Genomic DNA, 21,098 nt, shown 5'->3' on the forward strand with positions numbered 1-21,098 from the left:
GTGGTACCTCAGGTTACATATGCTTCAGGTTACAGACTCTGCTAACCCAGAAATAGTACCTTAGGTTAAGAACTTTGCTTCAGGATGAGAACAGAAATCGTGCTCCGGCGGCGCAGCAGCAGCAGGAGGCCCCATTAGCTGAAGTGCTGCGTCAGGTTAAGAACAGTTTCTGGTTAAGAACGGACCGCTGGAATGAATTAAGTACTTAACCCAAGGTACCACTGTAATTTTCTCTTAATGATATACAATCTGTAAACTTTACATTTGTTTTCATAAATTTTCCCATTCCTCCAACTGTATATTAAGCCCAACATCCGGAGCCCATTTTATTTGGGCCGATTTTACCTTCTCATCTAAAGTCTCTCCATATAGCAAAATGTTATATGCTCTCTTCAATAATTTGGTATTTCCCTCCACAATTTCCTTTTGAAAGTTTGAGATAGTATAGCTGAACCCCCTTTTATTATCTTCTTTAAATTGCTCATTATTCTGTCTGTGATGCAACCAACTTTGTAAAGTACCTTTCAAGTTTTCATAACTTTTAAATTTCAAACCTTTCTCCTCTTCTATTAACAAATCTCTATATGTTGGCCACTTTCCTTTTTTATCACCCCTCCAGCTACACAGGGTCTAATCCTGCCAGACTTTGGTGGATGTCTCAAAAATTTCCAAGTTGTTGGATATTCAAATTGCAGAGCTTGTCAAAACTGACAGGCAACTATTTACAAATCCTGTTCTTTCAGCAAAGCAGGAATTTTAGGGTTAAAAATACATTTGCTTTCACTCAGAGGCTGTAATGTAGATTTTTGGGGGCTTTCATCTCATTCCATCTTATTCACAAAACGTCTCTGCAGGGTTCTCCCCTGAATAGCAGAAGTACGGCTTCCATTTTTAATACTTCTCACTTTGAAGTTCAAATTGAATTTAAGTCCAAATTTTTAAATTCCTCTCCAAAAGCTTCTTTTTCTTTTACCTTATAACAGAAGATCCGCCTCGACCGTCTTCCCCTCCCCCACCCGCTGCTGATGCAACTGCGGGAGCCGGTTTGACGGGAGACCTGGGGCTCAGCTGGACCCCGTTGCAGCCCCACTCTTCTGCAGAGTTTTGTGCGGGGGGCTTTTTTTAGCCCCTAAACCTCTCCTCGGTGGCCTGAAATCCGCCTAAGGGCTCTGTCTTACTCAGACAAAGCCCTGGGCGCCACCATTTCCTCCATGATCCAGCCCGGAAGCCCGCAATCACAAAGTCAACTCTTTGTGACATTTATTGTATTTTATTACATTTTACAAGTTCACTAACTGAAAGAACAAAAAAATCCACAACCAACTTGATTGCAATCACATAACACATTGACAAATGTCCTGCTTATTTATGTTGCAATCCTTCCTAAAAGTTGTTGTATTACATTCTACTTTAAATTACAGTGGTACTTTAAATTACAGTGGTCTGTTCTTAACCTGAAACTGTTCTTAACCTGAAGCACCACTTTAGCTAATGGGGCCTCCTGCTGCCGCCGTGCCGCCAGAGCACAATTTCTGTTCTCATTCTGAAGCAAAGTTCTTAACCCGAGGTACTATTTCTGGGTTAGCGGAGTCTGTAACCTGAAGCGTCTGTAACCTGAAGTACCACTATATCTTTCCGTTGATATATAATTTTATGGTATTACTCCCAAAAAGGGGGGTATTATGAGCGATCAAACCCCAGAAAAACACCTTCTCCAAGGTTTCCACAATTTTGACCACTAGTGTATGTTGTCTTCTAGGTCCAAAGACACACATGCACACACAGATAGCATGAGCAAGCAGGGCTCCAAAGTGCTTCTCTTGAGAACTTGCCATCTAAGTTGTTTACTCACGGCAAAAGCTCCTATTTCCCAAAAGGACAGGAGGGGGAGGTCTCTCCCCCACTTTTAACCCACCCACTCCCACCGCACGGAAGGGAGAGGTCTTGTTCATTCACAATCCCTGGATCCACCGCCTCTCCCAGGGGATCCAGATGCGAGCAAGGTGCTTTCTTCTTCTCCATTCAAGGGCAACCCATGTATTCAAAGCAGTCCTTTGCAGATTAAGACTTAAGTTCAAAATAAGTACAAAAACCCGACAAAAAGACTCACGGGTTTATAGTGGCACCAGCTTTCCTAGTCAAGATTCCACAATGTCAGACTGTAGCTCACAAAAGCTTAAGCCATAATACATTTATGAGCCTTTATGGGCTGCAGAAGATGAATAAACAGAAGCATAGTTAATCTATGGTCTTCCATCCCACAAGAGACAGTGACGGCCAGCAACTTGGATATCTTGAAAAAATGGGTTAGGCTGGTGTCTGTGCTCTGCCCTCGTAGTCCTAGGCAATAATGCTTCTTAATACTAGTTTCTGGAAAGCAGAGGAGGGCAGAGGGCTCTTGGGCTGAAATCTTGCTTGCTGGTTTCCCACAGGCTTCTGCTTGGCCACTGTGAAAACAGGATGCTGGACTAGGTGGGTCTTTGCCTGATGCAGAAGGCTTTGTTTAGGTTCTAATATATTGCAATGATTTTACACTTACATGTGGTATAAGAACACTTCAGTTTTACTTCTTACTCATAGGAGAGACTGCTATTGGAGCCTGTGATCATTTCCTCACTTGAAAAAGAAAAAGACAGAGATGTGTCTTATAAGCCAGTTCCACCGTAGATCTCTACTATAAAATGATGGTGCTTTCTTAAGTGTGAATGGAGTGATCATGGGTTTCTCTAGCCATTATCTCATCTGCATTCCTAAAAATTTGGAATATGGAGACAGTTGAAAATGGAGAGGGAGTGAAAATAAGAGAAGGTGCACATGGGGATTGACGTGTGTTCAGTTCATTTATTGTCTTTCCTAAAAGTCTAACAGGATTCTCTCCCTGCCCCAAACAGGTGAGGAAGATGATGGTCAGGATTCTACGGAGAGGTCTGCGAAATCAGTGGAAAGAGCAGAGAGGCCATTTAAATGCAGGGAATGTGGAATGTGCTTTAGTCACTGTGGAAAAATGATGATACACCAACGAATTAACACGGGGGAGAAACCGTTTGAATGCATGGAGTGCGGAAAGAGCTTCACTCAAAGTGGTAAACTTAGAATACATCAACGAACTCACACGGGGGAGAAACCATTTAAATGCATTGAATGTGGAAAGAGCTTTGGTCAAAACGGAGACCTTAGAATACATCAACGAACTCACACAGGGGAGAAACCATTTAAATGCATTGAATGTGGAAAGAGCTTCAGTCAAAGTGGAAACCTTAGAATACATCTACAAACTCACACAGGGGAGAAACCATTTAAATGTATTGAATGTGGAAAGAGTTTCAGTCGTAGTGGAGACCTTAGAATACATCAACAAACTCACACGGGAGAGAAACGGTTTAAATGTCTCGAATGTGGAAAGAGCTGCAGTCGTAGTGGTCACCTTAGAATACACCAACGAACTCACACAGGGGAGAAACCATTTAAATGTATTGAATGTGGAAAGAGCTTCAGTCAAAGTGGGACACTTAGAATACATCAACAAATTCACATGGGGGAGAAACTATTTAAATGTATTGAATGTGAAAAGAGCTTCAGTCATAGTGGAGCCCTTAGAATACATCAACGTACTCACACGGGGGAGAAACCGTTTCAATGTATTGAATGTGGAAAGAGCTTCAGTCAAAGTGGAAAACTTAGAATACATCAACAAACTCACACGGGGCATAAACCATTTAAATGTCTTGAATGTGGAAAGAGCTTCAGTCAAAGTGGAAACCTTAGAACACACCAACGAACTCACACAGGGGAGAAGCCATTTAAATGCATTGAATGTGGAAAGAGCTTCAGTCAAAGTGGAGCCCTTAGAATACATCACCCAACTCACACGGGGGAGAAATCATTTAAATGCATGGAATGTGGAAAGAGCTTCAGTCGTAGTGGAGACCTTAGAATACATCAACGAACTCACACGGAGAAACCATTTAATTGTATGGAGTGTGGAAAGAGCTTTAGTCAAAGTGGAGGCCTTAGGAAACATCAGCTAACCCACACAGGGGGGGAAACCACAGATGTAGGGAATGTGGAAAGAGCTTAAGACAGAGTGGAGACCTTAATATTCCTAAGCAAATTTACACAGGTGAAAAACCATATAAATGTATGCAACGTTGCACTCAATGTTCACTATTTAATTTACATCAAGAAACTCATAAAGGTAGAAATCAATTTTAAATACATGGAACCCGTGTGATGTTTTTGTGTTTGTATTTAAATTTGTATACACATATATATGTATTAAAGTAATGAAGGTCACATATACTTGATGTACAAAAGAAGTTGCAAGTTGTTGCTAGATTATCCAGGGGGAGAGTGTGAATCTGGAATGCTTAAGGCGTGTGATGAATCTGTTGAGTTTTGACTCCACCCATCACTGCCAAAATGATGCGCTGCCCTTGTCTTGTGGATCAGCATCTTTCAGGCTTCAGGGAATTGCCTTCCTTCCCCTTGGTCGTAGATAAGCAGAACAAAGGAAAAGGAGTCTTCTTACCAGTTAGAAACTTTAATGATCCCAGCAAGGGGACAAAGAACCCGTCTTCTAGGAATGGCGGTGCTCCCAATGAAGAGGTCCAGTCCCTCACATCCCTAGTCACCCCTGCCACTTCTGCGTCTCGTAATCTGAGCTAGTTCCCTCTGTGTTTTCTCTCCTGCCACTTTCGCTGCTCTCCTTGACCTTGGGGAGAGCGGATGGATGCTTTCCAGAGACAGTGAATCTGTTAACTCTCCCCCCCTCCAGAGTTTCTTCTGCAAGCTGTTCCCCATCCAGTATTTCCCAGCTTCTGCCTTCTGAACTATGTTCCTCTTCAAATCACTTTTCCAAATCTATACAGTCCTCCTGCTCCCGGGAAGAATCCTGGGAGGGGGATTTTCCCACAAATGCCTCGGTGCAGCTCTCCTCAGCTGGGTCCCTGGTTAGGTTTTGGTTTAGGGGAGAAAGTGTGGGACTAGGCCAGGGGGGAGGGGGAGAGAAGGGTAGAGAAGTAGAGGGGATGCTTTTTCCATGCAAGGCTAGTTCGTGTTTCTCCCGAGTACACGCCTGTAATCAGTGAGCGTGCATTTGGCAGGAGAGCGTCCCTTTGTCTTGACGCGTAAGATGCTTCAGGAGGCCCTAGAGCGAAGCGTGTGTATTGCACATGCACTGTGAGAGCAATGGTGGAGGAATAGCAAATAACTGTCAGGGTGCTTAAAAGGAGGCTGTCGTTTCGTGAGAGGGGGTGGGGGGAGGAGAGTTTTAGTGACGCTGAACAGGAAGAGCCAAGCGCACCTACAGGATACATGTGCTTGCTACTCTGAGTTTGAAGATGGGCAGTGGGAGTGGCACATGCTTCTGCTGAAAGTAGATCTAGGGAAGATTAAGTTAATTGCAACCTTAAACACACTTGGGTCCCATTAAAGAGGCTGCTCATGAGGCCGGAGGAACATCGCCCGGCTGTGAGGTGTAAAGTCCACCACTCCCTGCAAGGTCTTTTCCACCTGGCCAAAGGGGTGGGGCCCAGACTCACCCAGCTCTACTATGTTAAATATGAATTCTGTCGTCAACCTTTGTACTGTTTTATTTTGAAATCTTTAAGATAATATTTTTGTTTTCTGTTATGTTGCTTTGACTGTATATTCTATATTTCACATTTTTCAGGTTGTTTTATTTATGTTTTATTGATTTAATATGCTGTGAACCGCTTTGAGGTTTTTCTTGAAAATATAAAGTGGAATAGAAATTAAATAAAAAAAGTTTCGAGCAGGGATATCCAACATGGGGTTGCTCAGATGTTGGGCAACAACACCCATAAACCTCAGCCTGTATGGCCAAGGTTGATGGGGGTTGTAGTTCAAAAGCTCAAGGGTGGAAAAGCTCACGTTTCTTACAACTTTTCATTATGAATAATTATAGGTAAAACTTTTGTTGATATAGAGCTCATTTTTAGCTTCCAGGAGCAGCTGGTCACTTCTGCTTTATAAACAAACCCAAATATATTGACACACTTTACTTTAAAAGCAGATTTCAGAACAGAGATAAACAAAACCTTTTTTAAAAATCTTTTTACTTTACAAACCATAATTTTGTCAATCCAAGATCTGCTCTTCATATGTATAAAAATACTTTGTTAACAATGAGATACCGAAATAATAATAAAAAATCTGCAATAAAACATTATCAGCATTTAAAACGAAATGCCAGTGGGATGTTCCAGGCATTGAGTTACAAATTAAGGCAAAGATCAACCATTGCTAGGTAGACCCAGGAGACTTAATCCTAGAATCAACCCCTGGCCCCCACAGCCTGCTTTTGCCTGTAAATGTATTTGATTCAAAGATCACATAAATTATCATGATTTTTTTCTCATTATTTCTGATGGGCGGGGGCGAGTTAACCCCATGGAGGTATATATGGATCTGAGTGGCAGGTAATCCACTGCCAGACTGCCATCTTGACAAGAATCTTTCTCAAGGCCTTGTCTGCAAGAGGACGGGTAATGAATTCTGATTGCTTGCTTGGAACAGAAATGTATTTGGGAGACACCGCTGAAGAGAAAACGGGAAAAAACTCACAGCCCACTCCACAAATTATCCAGGCTGCTATGCGGCAGAAATGCATTTTCCCACCTTCCCTTGAAACAGCCTTGCCCTACAACGCTGTGTCACAAGCTGCCCTTGGGAATGGCCCCACATCTCAGAAGGCAGGCAGTGGGGACGAGTGCTGTGTTGCCCTGGGAGGAACACAATGGCACTGGAGGCTGCTGAGCAAAATGGCCCCCGTGGGCTCCATTGTGTTCCCACTTACCTCCTGATTGCTTGCCTTCTCCCTCGAGGGCCACATCCACACCACATTTAAATCACTCTAGTACCCCTTCAGTCAGTCATGGCTTCCCCCAAAGCATTCTGGGAGCTGTAGTTTGCTGAGAGGAGACTCCCTGTTCCCCTCTCAGAGATATAATACGTAGAGTGGCTTCACTATCTATTCCTTATCACAGAGAACTTGGTGAATTGTAACTCTGAGGGAAATAAGGGTTTTAAGGGTTGCCATGGTTAAAGACTTGATTTAGAAGAGGCAGAGGAACCAGAGACCAAATTGCAAACATGCGCTGGATTATGGAGAAAGCTAGAGAGTTCCAGAAAGACATCTACTTCTGCTTCATTGACTATGCAAAAGCCTTTGACTGTGTTAACCACAGCAAACTATGGCAAGTTCTTAAAGAAATGGGAGTGCCTGATCACCTCATCTGTCTCCTGAGAAATCTCTATGTGGGACAAGAAGCTACAGTTAGAACTGGATATGGAACAACTGATTGGTTCAGAATTGGGAAAGGAGTACGACAAGGCTGTATATTGTCCCCCTGCTTATTTAACTTATATGCAGAATTCATCATGCGAAAGGCTGGGTTGGATGAATCCCAAACCGGAATTAAGATCGCCGGAAGAAATATCAACAACCTCAGATATGCAGATGAGACAACCTTGATGGCAGAAAGTGAGGAGGAATTAAAGAACCTTTTAATGAGGGTGAAAGAGGAGAGCGCAAAATATGGTCTGAAGCTCAACATCAAAAAAACAAAGATCATGGCCACTGGTCCCATCACCTCCTGGCAAATAGAAGGGGAAGAAATGGAGGCAGTGAGAGATTTTATTTTCTTGGGCTCCATGATCACTGCAGATGGTGACAGCAGTCACGAAATTAAAAGACGCCTGCTCCTTGGGAGAAAGGCGATGGCAAATCTAGACAACATCTTAAAAAGTAAAGACATCACCTTACCAACAAAGGTCCGTATAGTTAAAGCCATGGTTTTCCCAGTAGTGATGTATAGAAGTGAGAGCTGGAGCATAAAGAAGGCTGATCGCCGAAGAATTGATGCTTTTGAATTATGGTGCTGGAGAAGACTCTTGAGAGTCCCATGGACTGCAAGAAGATCAAACGCATCCATTCTTAAGGAAATCAGACCTGAGTGCTCACTGGAAGGACAGATAGTGAAGTTGAGGCTCCAATACTTTGGCCACCTCATGAGAAGAGAAGACTCCCTGGAAAAGACCCTGATGTTGGGAAAGATGGAGGGCACAAGGAGAAGGGGACGACAGAGGATGAGATGGATGGATAGTGTTCTCGAAGCTACAAACATGAGCCTGACCAAACTGCGGGAGGCAGTGGAAGACAGGAGTGCCTGGCGTGCTCTGGTCCATGGGGTCACGAAGAGTCGGACACGACTAAATGACTAAACAACAACAATTGAATCTTCCATACCTGTGTAAGGTAATTGAGAGAGCAGTTGCCGAACAGCTTGGTAGGTTTCTGGATGAAACATAGGCTCTGGACCCATTTCAGTCCGTCTTTCACCCTGGTTACAGGACCGAGACAGCTTTGGTTGCCCTAACAGATTATCTCCATAGACAGCTGGATTGAGGCGGGTCGGGACTGCTGATTCTCTTACATCTGTCAGCAGCCTTTGACATGATCAATCACGAACCTTTGGATCACCGCCTTGCCGACGTAGGGATTCAGAGCACAGTCCGACAATGGCTGCTCTCCTTTAGCTCAGGTCGGGGACAGAGGGTGGTGCTAGGGAGGGAGTTGTCACTGCGGTACTCCTTGGTGTGTGGAGTCCCACAGGGAGGAATCCTTTCCCTGATGCTTTTTAATATATTTTATGTGCCCCCTTGCCCAGATTGTCCGGAGCTTTGGGCTGGATTGTCATCAATATGCTGATGACACCGAGCTTTATCTGTTGATGGACGGCCGCCCTGACTTGGCATCGGACACACTGACCAGATGCTTGGAAGCTGTGGCTGGATGGCTGCGTGGGAGCCGGTTGAAGTTAAATCCTTCGAAGACAGAGGTCTTCTGGTTGGGTCGGGACAACATGGGATTGGGGGCCCAACTCCCATCTCTTGCGGGGGCTCAATTAGTGCCAGCGCCTTCTGTCAAGAGCTTGGGTGTAACCTTTGATGCCTCCCTTTCCATAGAGGCACAGGTTGCAGCCACACCAAAGGTGGCGTTTTTCCATCTCCACCGTATTAAAGCAGTTGGTCCCTTACCTTTCTCGCCCTGATCTGGCCACAGTGATCCATGCAACGGTCACCTCCAGGCTTGATTATTGTAACTCGCTCTATGTGGGGCTGCCCTTGAAGCTGACCCAGAAACTCCAGCGGGTGCAGAATGCCGTGGCTAGGCTCCAGTGCTTTACCAAATGCACTGGCTCCCGGTGGAGTACAGGGTCAGGTTTAAGGTGCTGGTTTTGACCTTTAAAACCCTATGCGGCCTAGGACCCACTTACCTATGGGACCGCCTCTCCTGGTATGCCCTGCGGAGGAGCTTAAGGTCCGCAAATGACAACATTTTGGAGGTCCTGGGTCTCAAGGTGGTTAGATTGGTCTCAACTAGGGCCAGGGCCTTTTCAGTACTGGCCCCAACTTGGTGGAACGCTCTGCCACAAGAGACTAGGGTGCTGCGGAACTTGACATCTTTCCGCAGGGCCTGCAAGACAGAGCTGTTCCACCCGGCCTTTGGTTTGGACTTAGTCTGACCTTTATGTTTCCCTCCCCTTATGGTTTTGATTTATGGGCTACTTTTAAAATGAGGCTGCATTTTAAATTGCATTTTTATCTGTATTTTTAATTGGTCCCCCCCCCATTATGTTTTTACTGCAATTTTACTGGTGTTGCCCGGCTCTGGCCAGGGAGGGCGGGGTATAAATAAAATTTATCATTATTATTATTTTTAGTTTTATTATCAGACATTAAGAACTTCCTGATCCTGCTTCTTTATAAGACAGCTGAAGGCAGCCCTGTATGGAGAAGCTTTTAATGTTTGATGCTTCATTGGTTTTTAAAAAATATTCTGTTGGGAGCTCCCATAGTGGCTGGGGAAACCCAGCCAGATGAGCGGGTATAAATAATGTTGTTATCATATTATTCTTATGCTTAATTGAATAGCAGTTCCCGGAAGCCGCTGGAGGGGAGAGATGCTCTGGAGCTCCCATCCTCCTTGCAGGCTTGGCCACCATGAGGAGACAGTGCTGAGATTCCTGCATTGCAGGGGGTTGGACTAGATGACTCTCAGGGTCCCCTTCCATCTCAACGATTCTATGATTCTAACAGGGTGCGGGACTAGATGGGATTGATCAAACTACAGGGCTCTTCGTGCGGAAGGGTATGTGAGTGAGTGAGAAAGAGCGTACCTTCAGAGAGAGGCCCCCGTCTCTTCTTTGCAAAGAGGCTGAATCAGCAGCAACCCCCCCACCCCACCCGTCGCTTCTGTGTGTGCATGCAGAGGAACGTGTCTCTCTCTCTCTCTCTCTGTGTGTGTGTGTGTGTGTGTGTGTCTGAGAGAGAGAGAACCTTCAGGGAGAGGCCATGTCTCTTATTTGTAACCAGGATGAAGGAGCTGCAATACCCCCACACTTGACCCACCGCTTTGCACTCACGGGATTCCTTGCAGGACAAGGACAGTGCATGACGGAAGTCAGTGCATGACGGTCAGCTGTTCTAATTAAGCCGCGCCCCCTTTCCCAAGTCAGTATCGAGCAGCAGCCCCTCTCCCAGCAGCTTCCACTCTCTGGCTTTAACCCTTAAAGCAAGGAGCATCTGTTCCCTATTCTCGAAGCCCAGGTTCCCTCCCTCCTCTCCCCATTGGCTGGGTACTGCAATTATCCCGCCCCCGGAAATATCCTGCCTCCCATTCCCGGCCCCGCTGCCCAGGGTCGCTGCCACCATCGCCAGGATTTCGGGTGAGTGCAAAGACAGCGGCGTGGAAGGAGGGAAGGGGCTTGGCAAGGGGTGGGGGTCCAGGATGAGAAGCCCCGGGACGGGGAGAAGAAGAGAAGGGAGGAAAGGGAGCTGTTTCTCTTAATGGGGCCTTGAAGGTGGAGGGGGGGGTTTCCTCTGTGCAAAGAGAAAAGCTTCCTCCTGCCCAGATCTGGTGCAAAGGAAGTTGCAGGGAATGAGGCGGGAAAGGGGAGAGGTTTGGGCATTGCTGGGCAGGCTCGCAATAAAATAATAATAAAAATAATAAAACTAATAAATATAATAATAATACCAATTATTATTTTCTGGGTTTCACTAGCCCATTTTTTTGGTTTCCCCAGCCAATCTGTGCGGCTTCCAACAAAATAAGAAACACCAAAAACATCCAAGTCTTCCGTTTTGTAGAGGAGATGGGGACATGGATTGCTGGATGGCAGAGGGAGAAAGAGGAAAAGATGGAGAGGAAAACAAAGGCAGGGGCGGGGCCTGGCAGGAAGAAGGAAGGGGGGAGGCCTTCTCCAAAGCAGCTCTTTGTTCCTTGCACTCCTTGCATAAAGTAGTGGGGGCAGGGCCGGATTGAGGTTTGATGAGGCCCTAAGCTACTGGAGGTCATGGGGCCCTTTATATGTCCAGCTGTCTTTTGTCAACAACAAATTGTCGCTGTTTTTTTGTGTTGAATGTAGGTTGTATGGTAATTTATGAACCTAATCGGTATCTAAAAAAATTTGCACATACTTGTTGAACTGAAATACAGTTGAGAAATATATTAATAATGAAATACAATTACGAAGTATATTAATAGTGAAATAATTATTAAGCTCTAACTTAAAATGATTTTGTTATTCATAACAAACTTAATAATGCAAACACATTGGCATATGGCAATAACAAAAGTTCCTTTAGAAACGCAGGTTACAAAGAATCATTATCTAGTCCTAGAAACTTGCTATAACTTGAAATTATAATAGGTGTAAATATACAGTGCAGACAACTACTAATAACAAATAGCTTTATTAATATGAAATTAATTGTTATAGCCTGTACAATGCAATTGTAGTAAATACAATGGATTTTTTTATATAAGTATCAATATTACCATAATAGTCCACATACTTCATTGGCACAGCAGACCTTTGTACCCTGTTACACTTAGTGAGTGTAAAAGACAGTATTTCTAGTAATATGTCGCATTACAAATAATAGCAATACTATACACACCTGTACGTAAAAAGTATTTTACAGGACTACCGTATATCTCGCTCTATAACACGCACCTGACCATAACATGCACATCGTTTTTAGAGGAGGAAAACAAGGGAAAAAACATTCTGAATGAAACAGTGGCTGTATCATTTTTGTGCTTCATGCTGTGGCCACAGACATGTGATCTGATGGTGAATTTGGGGTGACCCAATGCAAAAATCCAGAGAATCCCTGTGGATCCATGCTTTGTAACCACGTTTTTGCACCATTGCAGTCCCAGGCAACAGTGGGTGGGTGATTTTTGGGGGGCAGGCTGTAGCCATGGACATGCTATGTGCTCTGATGGTGAATTTGGGCTGACCCAGTGCAAAGATCCTGAGGATCCATGTAGATCCATGCTTTGTAACCACATTTTTGCACCATTGCAGCCCCAGGCAACAGTGGGTGCGTGATTTTTGGGGGGCAGGCTGTAGCCATGGACATGCTATGTGATCTGATGGTGAATTTGGGGTGACCCAATGCAAAGATCCTGAGGATCCATGTGGATCCATGCTTTTTAACCACATTTTAAGTGGGGAGGGAGGGAAAAACACAGAAGGGACAAGGAGCGGGAGAGGGGTGTGCAGAGAAGCAGCTGGCTAAGAATGCAGGAGAGGGATATAACGGGAGGGAGGAAAGGAAGGCAAAAGTTTTCCCTCACCTACCCACCCAAGCCAGCCAGCTCTCTCTCTCTCTCTCTCTCTCTCTCTCTCTCTCTCTCTCTCTCTCCCCTCCTGCATGTTTTCAGCAGCACCGGAGCACAGAGACGACACTCTGCTTTCCCCTCTGCTTGCCTGGAGGGGAGGGGCTTTCCCTGCTCTTTGTTCCGTTTGAGCAAACACAGCAAGGAAACAGAGGTGGGTGGGCAGTAAGACCCTGAGGCAGAATGCAGGAAAGCAGCCGCTTCCTCTTTTCAGGTTTCCCTTCTCCGAGAAACGCAATTTGATTTTTGCCTGATTTTTTTTGCCTCCCCTCGTGCCATTTGGCTCCAGGGACCACACATTCGCTCAATAACACGCACAGACATTTCCCCTTCCTTTTTAGGAGAAAAAATCTGCGTGTTATAGAGCGAAAAATACGGTAATTGTATTACTGCATCTCCCCAATACCCATTCAACTGTATAATTTTATCATGATTCATTGTGTACTGTGTATACAAACAGTACACAAACATGATCTAAATTACAATACTTTCTTGCCTTTGCCAAAGCAAAGTCACTGATGATATCATCAAATGATAAACTGCATAGCTTCTCACATTCTATGTACATGAGGCTGAAGTAACATAATTTATCTTGAGACATTGTTGTTCCGAATTCATTTTTTATCTTCTTCAGCTGTGAAATGTATCTTTACAAATGGCAATTTGCAATCATCATTCAAAGGAACATTCTCAGAATTGCTTCTACATTGGAGAATGCTGATTGGACATTGTTGTTGTTCTTTAGTCACTTAGTCGTGTCGGACTCTTTGTGACCCCATGGACCAGAGCACGCCAGGCACTCCTGTTTTCCACTGCCTCCTGCAATTTGGTCAAACTCATGTTAGTAGCTTTGAGAGCACTGTCCAACCATCTCGTCCTCTGCATATAAGTTAAATAAGCAAGGAGACAATATACAGCCTTGTCGTACTCCTTTCCCAATTTTGAGCCAATCGGTTGTTCCATATCCAGTTCTAACTGTTGCTTCTTCTCCCGCATAGAGATTTCTCAGGAGACAGATGAGGTGGTCAGGCACTCCCATTTCTTTAAGAACTTGCCATAGTTTGCTGTGGTCCACACAGTCAAAGGCTTTTGCGTAGTCAATGAAGCAGAAGTAGATGTTTTTCTGGAACTCTCTAGCTTTCTCCCTAATCCAGCGCATGTTTGCAATTTGGTCTGTGGTTCCTCTGCCCCTCCAAAATCCAGCTTGTACTTCTGGGAGTTTTTAGTCTGCATACTGCTTAAGCCTGCTTTGTAGAATTTTAAGCATAACCTTTCTAGCGTGTGAAATGAGCGCAATTGTGCGGTAGTTGGAGCATTCTTTGGCGCTGCCCTTCTTTGGCATTGCGTTCTAGACTGATCTTCTCTGATCCTCTGGCCACTGCTGAGTTTTCCAAACTTGCTGGCATATTGAGTGTAGCACCTTAACAATATCATCTTTTAAGATTTTAAATAGTTCCGCTGGAATGTCATCACTTCCACTGGCCTTGTTATTAGCAGTGCTTTCTAAGGACCATTTGACTTCACTCTCCAGGATGTCTGGCTCAAGGTCAGCAACCACACTACCTGGAGTGTACGAGCCATCCATATCTTTCTGGTATAATTCCTCTGTGTATTCTTGCCACCTCTTCTTGATGTCTTCTGCTTCTGTTAGGTCCTTACCACTTTTGTCCTTTATTATGGTAATTTTTGCACAAAATGTTCCTTTCATATCTCCAATTTTCTTGAGCAGATCTCCATTCCCAACCATTTTAGTTCACTGATGCCCAGGATGTCAATATTTATTCTTGCCATCTCATTTTTGACCACATCCAGCTTACCATGGTTCATAGATCTTATATTCCAGGTTCCTATGCAATATTTTTCTTTGCAGCATTGGACTTTCCTTTCACTTCCAGGCACACCCGCAAGTGAGCGACCTTTCGGCTTTGGCCCAGCTGCTTCATCAGCTCTGAATCTACTTGTACTTGTCCTCCGCTCTTCCTCAGTAGCATATTGGATGCCTTCTGACCTGAGTGGTTCATCTTCCAGTGTCATAACTTTTATACAACCATGGAGTTTTCTCGGCAGAGATACTGGCGTGGCTTGCTGGTTCCTGCTCCAGGTGGATCACATTTAGTCAAAACTCTCCACTTTGACCTGTCTGTCTTGGGTGGCCCTGCACGGCATAGCTCATAGTGTCTCTGAGTTATTGAAGCCCCTTTGCCATGACAAGGCAGTGATCCATGAATATTACTTGGTACAGATCCTGATGTGTCACATTATCATGTTCATGGCTTTGACTTTTTAATGTATTGATGAAAATGGTTGAGTTCTCCAACAAGGTTCATGTCCACATCTTCAGGATATGTTTGGCTTAAAGCATTAACTTCTTCATGAATCTCTTCTTTTGCAGCATCTAATTTTGTTAAAGATGAAATATTATTATTATTATTATTATTATTATTATTATTATTATTATTAATATTAATATTTATACCCCAACCATCCGGCTGGATTTCCCCAGCCACTCTGGGCGGCTTCCAACAAAAAATAAAAAAATACATAAAATCGTCAATCATTAAAAAGTTCCCTAAACAGGACTGCCTTCAGTTGTCTTCTAAATGTCAGATAGTTGTTTATTTCCTTGACATCCGATGCAGGGTGTTCCACAGGGCGGGTGCCACCAGTGAGAAGGCCTGGTTCCTTGTAACCTTGCTTCTCGCCAGAAGGCCCTCAGCGCTGGACCTCAGTTTCTGGGCTGAACGATGTGGTTGGAGACGCTCCTTCAGGTATACTAGACAGAGGCCGTTTAGGGCTTTTAAGGTCAGCACCAACATTTTGAATTGTGCTCAGAAACATACTGGGAGCCAACGTGGGTCTTTCAAGACCAGTGTTCTGTGATCTCGGTGGCTGCTCCCAGTCACCAGTCTTTTTTGCAGCATCATTGTATACTGATGCCCTTTGTGCCAGATTTGATTCTAATGCATCTATCGCAGGTATAAATGCTTTGATTCTGAACTTGTTTCCTGGCTCAAGGTTCTCTAAAGCTTCATCTTCATCCTCACCTATATGCCTCCTTATAGATCAGCAGTTCTCAACCTGTGGGTCCCCAGATGTTGTTGGACTACAACTCCCATCATCCCTGAGCTCTGGCCTTGCTAGGTAGGAGTGATGGGAGTTGTAGTTCAGCAACATCTGGGGACCCACAGGTTGAGAAAGCCTGTTCTAGATCTTCTTCTGCTTTTCTTGTAATCAACATCAGGCAATTTGTCCTTTGCCTGTTCTTTAAAATGATCAAAAAGATCTCTGGAACCAAGTTCCTCCATTTTATACAAAATGTTTGTGGCTTGATTACTTGTTTCACCCTTCTCTGTGGTATCAATATGCAGCCAATGCAATGCAGAAATTATTCCATTGTAACTGCCAAGTTCTGCACTTGTGGCCCTTGAATAAATTTCCCATCTAGTCTTTCACAAAACTTTTTTATTTTAATAAAATATTTTTATTCAGATTTTATAACAAATTTAAGCATAATCAAAACACCAAATTACCGTATTTTTCCGTGTATAAGGCTAGTTTGTTTGTTTTTTACCAAAAAAATTAGCTATAAAATTGAGGCTCGTGTTTTTATGAAACCTGGATCCATAGGCACCACTGCCCCTTTGCAATCCTGCATCCTGTATGTAGTCAGTAGTTATTTAACTTTGTTCTGCTGACTAATTAGACAGCTGCCATCTTGGGCCCAGCACACTTCCAACCCTAGATATGTCCTAACCGGGGGTAAGTCTTTCACTTTGAACTTACTGGACAATTGTTTGGCAAACCTTTTAGTTTGTTTACCTGTTTTGCAGGCATACAAAACATCATCTACATAAATCAGACAAAACTCTTGATCACTGCCTGTACCACGTACATAAACACAATTGTCAGCTGTACTCTGCTTGAAACCAAATGACACTAAGGCCTCATGGAAACATTTGTTCCAAGATCTTGCAGCCTGTTTGAGACCATATAGAGCTTTGTTTAATTTCAACACTCTATTGGAACCCGTCTCATAACCAGGCGGTTCGGCTAGATACAGGTCTTCTGATATTGATGCATGTAAATATGCAGTCTGGATATCAAAATGGTTTAACAGGAGTTTTCTCTTTGCTCCAAGCGTTAAAATCAGCCTTACACTGTCCCCCTTAGCAGTAGGGGGAAAAGTCTCATCATAATCTTTTCCAGGCCTCTGAGAGTATCCTTGAGCCAGTAAACGAGCTTTGTATTTGTACTCTCCTGTCACCAGAGGTTTAAGTTTGTACACCCACCTGCAGCCTACAATCTTTGCCCCCTCAGGCGCTGCTACTGGTGTAAAAACCTTGTGCTCATTCAGAGAGGACATCTCTTCCTCCATTGCCTGTTTCCAGCGCTCTGCCTCCTCTTTTGGTAACTTTAACACCTCCTGAAAACTCTTGGGCTCTGCAATTACACTAAACACATTTGCAGTATCTGGAGAAAAACGCACCGGAGGCACTCCTTTGTTTTGTCTTTTAGATCTTCTGGGAGAAAATTTTTCTTCTGACCCACTTTCCTCCTCAGAACTACGACCTCTCTTTTGTTGCTTAGCAACTGGTCTTTGGCTAATTCCACTTTCTTGAGAGCTCTTATCTGAACTTTCCTCCCCCTCAGACTCTGATTCTCTGTGTTTACCTTCAGAGTCATGAAGCTCCTGGGAAGGTTCAAACCAAACCTCAGTATTGGCATGTAGTCTCTCCCAGCCACTATGTTCACAAAAACTGGCATTCCTGGAGATCACAATGCCATTTGTCCCTTCAGCAAAGCGGAAACCTTTTCCCAGCTCCTGGTAACCCACAAACACTAACTGTTTGGTCTTAGGATCTCCTTTCTTCCTCATTTGTTTCGGAATTAATACCCAGGCTTTTGATCCAAACACATGCAAATGGTCAATTTTGGGTTTTTTCTGAAACAATTTAAAGTACGGGATTGTACCTATTATTTGATGAAAGAGCCTGTTTTGGAGATAACACGCGGTGAGCATGCTTTCCCCCCAATAAGACATCCTCAAGCATGGCAAACATCATATCTTGTAAAGATCTGTTTTTTCGCTCCGCAACGCCATTCTCCTCTGGGGAAAAAACGTTCGTTTTTCTATGCCCAATGCCACGCTTTTGTAACCAATCTTTAAAGGCATTTGACATAAATTTGCCACCTCTGTCCGTCTGAATCCTTTTAAGTTTAATGGACAGAAATCTTTCCACAGATGCCACCCAGCCTTTAAACTTAGTGAACACGTCACCCTTATTTTTCATGGGAAAAACCCAAGAGTAACGCGTGGCGTCATCCACAATTGTTATTGAAAAGCGCGATCCATCCCTGCTTACAGCAAATGGACCAATTACGTCCATGTGAACCAGCTGTAGAGGTGATTCACTAACTCTGTCACTTCTGGGGTAAGAGACTCTGTGGGTTTTAACCTTTTTACAAACATTACAATCAAGGTACTTGTTACAACTCTTTAAATTACCCCCATCAGCCAATTCAGACATTTTTAGTACACTTTTCCAGCAAGCATGCCCCATTTTCCTATGCAATAAGTGCACACAGTTGTCATGTATAGCTTTGTTATTCACTGCAGGCTGAGATTTACTGACTACTGCTGCAACTTGAGATCCTGCTTTAAGCCAAAACAAGCCTCCCTCTGACTTAGCAGTGCCCAAAATCTCACCAGCCTTCTTAATAATGCAACTGTCTCCTTCAAAATACACTTTAAACCCAGCTTTTAGCAAACAATCTACAGACATCAGATTGCTCCTTAATGACGGCACACAAAGTACATTTTGCAGGCATTCACGAAGACAAGGAACCAAAACTGCACCCCCCGAAATCACTTCGGAAGTACTTCCGTCTGCTAGAGCCACCTGGCTGCGCTGTGCTAAGTTCTTGGAAACAAACAATTCATCTGAATTTACGATGTGGCGAGATGCTCCCGAATCGACCACCCAGACAGCTTGTTTCTCATCAGCAATCTTGACCTCGCCGGTCACCAGCTGAGCCGACTGTTTTCGTTTGAAGAATTCCTTTTTATGCTGCTGCTGCTGCTGATCTCGTCTCTGCTCCTGCACCGGCAACTGAGACTTGACCAACTCCGGACATTGTCGTTTTAGATGCGCTGAAGACCCACATCGGAAACAACGCCTAACAGCAAACGCTGACTCCTCACCGGTACGCTGATTTTGCTCCACCTCTGACACGGCATGAGAACTCCTTCCAAACTGCCCGCCTGTAGAAGCCTCTGCAGCAAACGACCTTTCTTGCCTCTTCTGCCATTCTTCAGTCAAACGCCCAGTAACATAGCTGACTGATAAATCATGCTCCTGTATGCCTTCTAGAGACAAAACTAAATTATCCCAGCTTTCCGGGAGAGAACTCAAAATAATAGCCACCTTCTCCTGCTGGTCTAACGCACAGTCTCTTTCCTGTAGCGCAGTAAACTTTAACTGTAAACTGTGTAGGTGTTCCTGCATTGTAACCCCAGGCTGTAACATTGCCTTGTACAATGCCTTGCGAATGAACAGCTTGGAAACCGCTGTCTCACGCACATGGAGTTCTTTAAGTGCTTGCCACACACCTCTAGCTGTCTTGATTCCCCTCACATACGGCAACTGGGAATCTTCCAGCCCCAAGACAATTGTGGCCCTTGCTCTTTGGTCTTTATCGAGGTCTTCATCATCAGGCTTCGCAGGAAACTTACTCACCACTTGCCAGAGACGATCCCTCTGCAGCACTGCCTGCATGCGTTCCGACCACAGCAAGTAATTGGAGTCATTCAGACGCTCAAAAGCCATCTGAACTGGTTGTGAGGCCATCTTGAGAGCGATGTCCCTGGAACCCGGAACCAGCTACTCACGACCACCGAGAGAGAAAACAGGAACCACAGCACCCAGCACTCACACGCTGCAGCTGTTGTCCTTGTGTCCGCTGCGTCACCAGCTCACAACAGTCAGGAACCAGCCAGAGTCCATCTGCTGCACCGACAGGAACAACAACTTCTGGAACTACTGGAACCAACGCCATTGATGCTGACACCACCGCAACTCAGGCTGGCAGCACAATGCCCATAACCTCATGGAACTTTGAAGTGTCAGGCATAGCCCTATTGGCTTTAGCCCAAACGTAGCAGAGTTTTCCTGCACAGCGAAGAAGCTAGTTGCGGCGGTAATGACTAGTCAGCTAGACTCAGAATAACTATTTACAGGATTTATTAAAAAAGGAAAAACTAAAACCAGCAGAGTTTCTGCATACAAATAAAAGCAAAATAAATCCTCTCTTTCTCTCTCTCTCAAAACCATACACAGCACTTCTACTCCTAACACACCTCACATCAAACTGTGCTAGCAGTCCCTAGATAACAGAGTTGAGTGCTGGTCGTTAACCAATCAGAGTAAGTAGTTTCTAGGTCAAGCAGACCTGGGCTTTCTGCCAAGAGTAAATTGACACTGCCTTGAGTTAATTGTGTGAAGCCAGAATCTGCAAGTTTCCCATGAGAATCAATTAACAGAAACTGAACATTATACACGGGTAGTGCTGAGGGGTGTTTTCTTAATTTGGAGTCCCTCCAAATAGGGGGCGTCTTATACATGGGGGCGTCTTATACATGGGGGCGTCCTATAGACGGAAAAATACGGTACATTTTACATTCCAATTAATCTCCCCACCCCCATGACTTCCCCCAACTTCCCTTTCTGAGTAATAGCATATAAATTTCTACTGCTTATAATTTCATACACCTTATATCCTGAAAATTAAAATTATAGCTTATAACACTCCCTATTCCTTCCTAGCGCATTCTTCCTTGGCAAAGCGGGCTCTTTAGGCACAGCCTCCAGCGCCTGCCTGGGCCCTGGGCAGGGTTCTGCTCGTTCCTTCGCTCACCCCGGGAGGTATCTGGGCAGCCTGGCCTGCTAAGCCTTACCCTTCGCCCTCCTGTCATTGGGTAGCGTCCAAGGTGGCCCCACCATGAGGGGTGTTGGTTGAGCGGGCAGGGCGGCAGAAGGAGGTGTTTGGAAGCTCCCGGACTGGCGGTTAGTCTCTTGCCTGTGCGTGGTGGGTGTGGTGGCTTTGGGTGGGCTTGCGCGCCTTCGCCAGCATTTGGAGGCCATCAGCTGCGGATGAGTTGTGCCTCTGTGTGCAACAAAGAGGAGAAGAGAAGTTCTCCTTTAGAAGGCAGAACAGGCAAGAGCTGTCACTATCACCTCAATTCCACCGCGTCTCCCAGGGGGCCAAGATGCAAGGAAGGGGCTTCCTTCTCCATGCAAGGGCCACCCATGTATTCAGAGCAGTCCTTTGCAAATTACTGTCTTTCTCCGTGTATAAGATGAGGTTTTTTGCCCAATTTTTAAAGTTA

The 21,098-nt window shown here is 44.6% G+C and overlaps 1 protein-coding gene across 1 annotated transcript in view; it reads left to right on the top strand.

Annotated features, from left to right (window-relative positions):
* LOC144325911 (uncharacterized) overlaps positions 1 to 21,098 on the top strand; it is a 77,345-nt gene that overhangs the window by 13,449 nt on the left and 42,798 nt on the right. Inside the window, exon 2 of the mRNA XM_077920816.1 lies at positions 2,892 to 3,938. Within this exon, the coding sequence (XP_077776942.1) occupies positions 2,892 to 3,938 (1,047 nt within the window). The remainder of the gene's footprint in view (positions 1 to 2,891; positions 3,939 to 21,098) is intronic.

The sequence above is a fragment of the Podarcis muralis genome, chromosome 2, assembly GCF_964188315.1.
Source record: "Podarcis muralis chromosome 2, rPodMur119.hap1.1, whole genome shotgun sequence".
Taxonomy (NCBI): Eukaryota; Metazoa; Chordata; class Lepidosauria; order Squamata; family Lacertidae; genus Podarcis; species Podarcis muralis.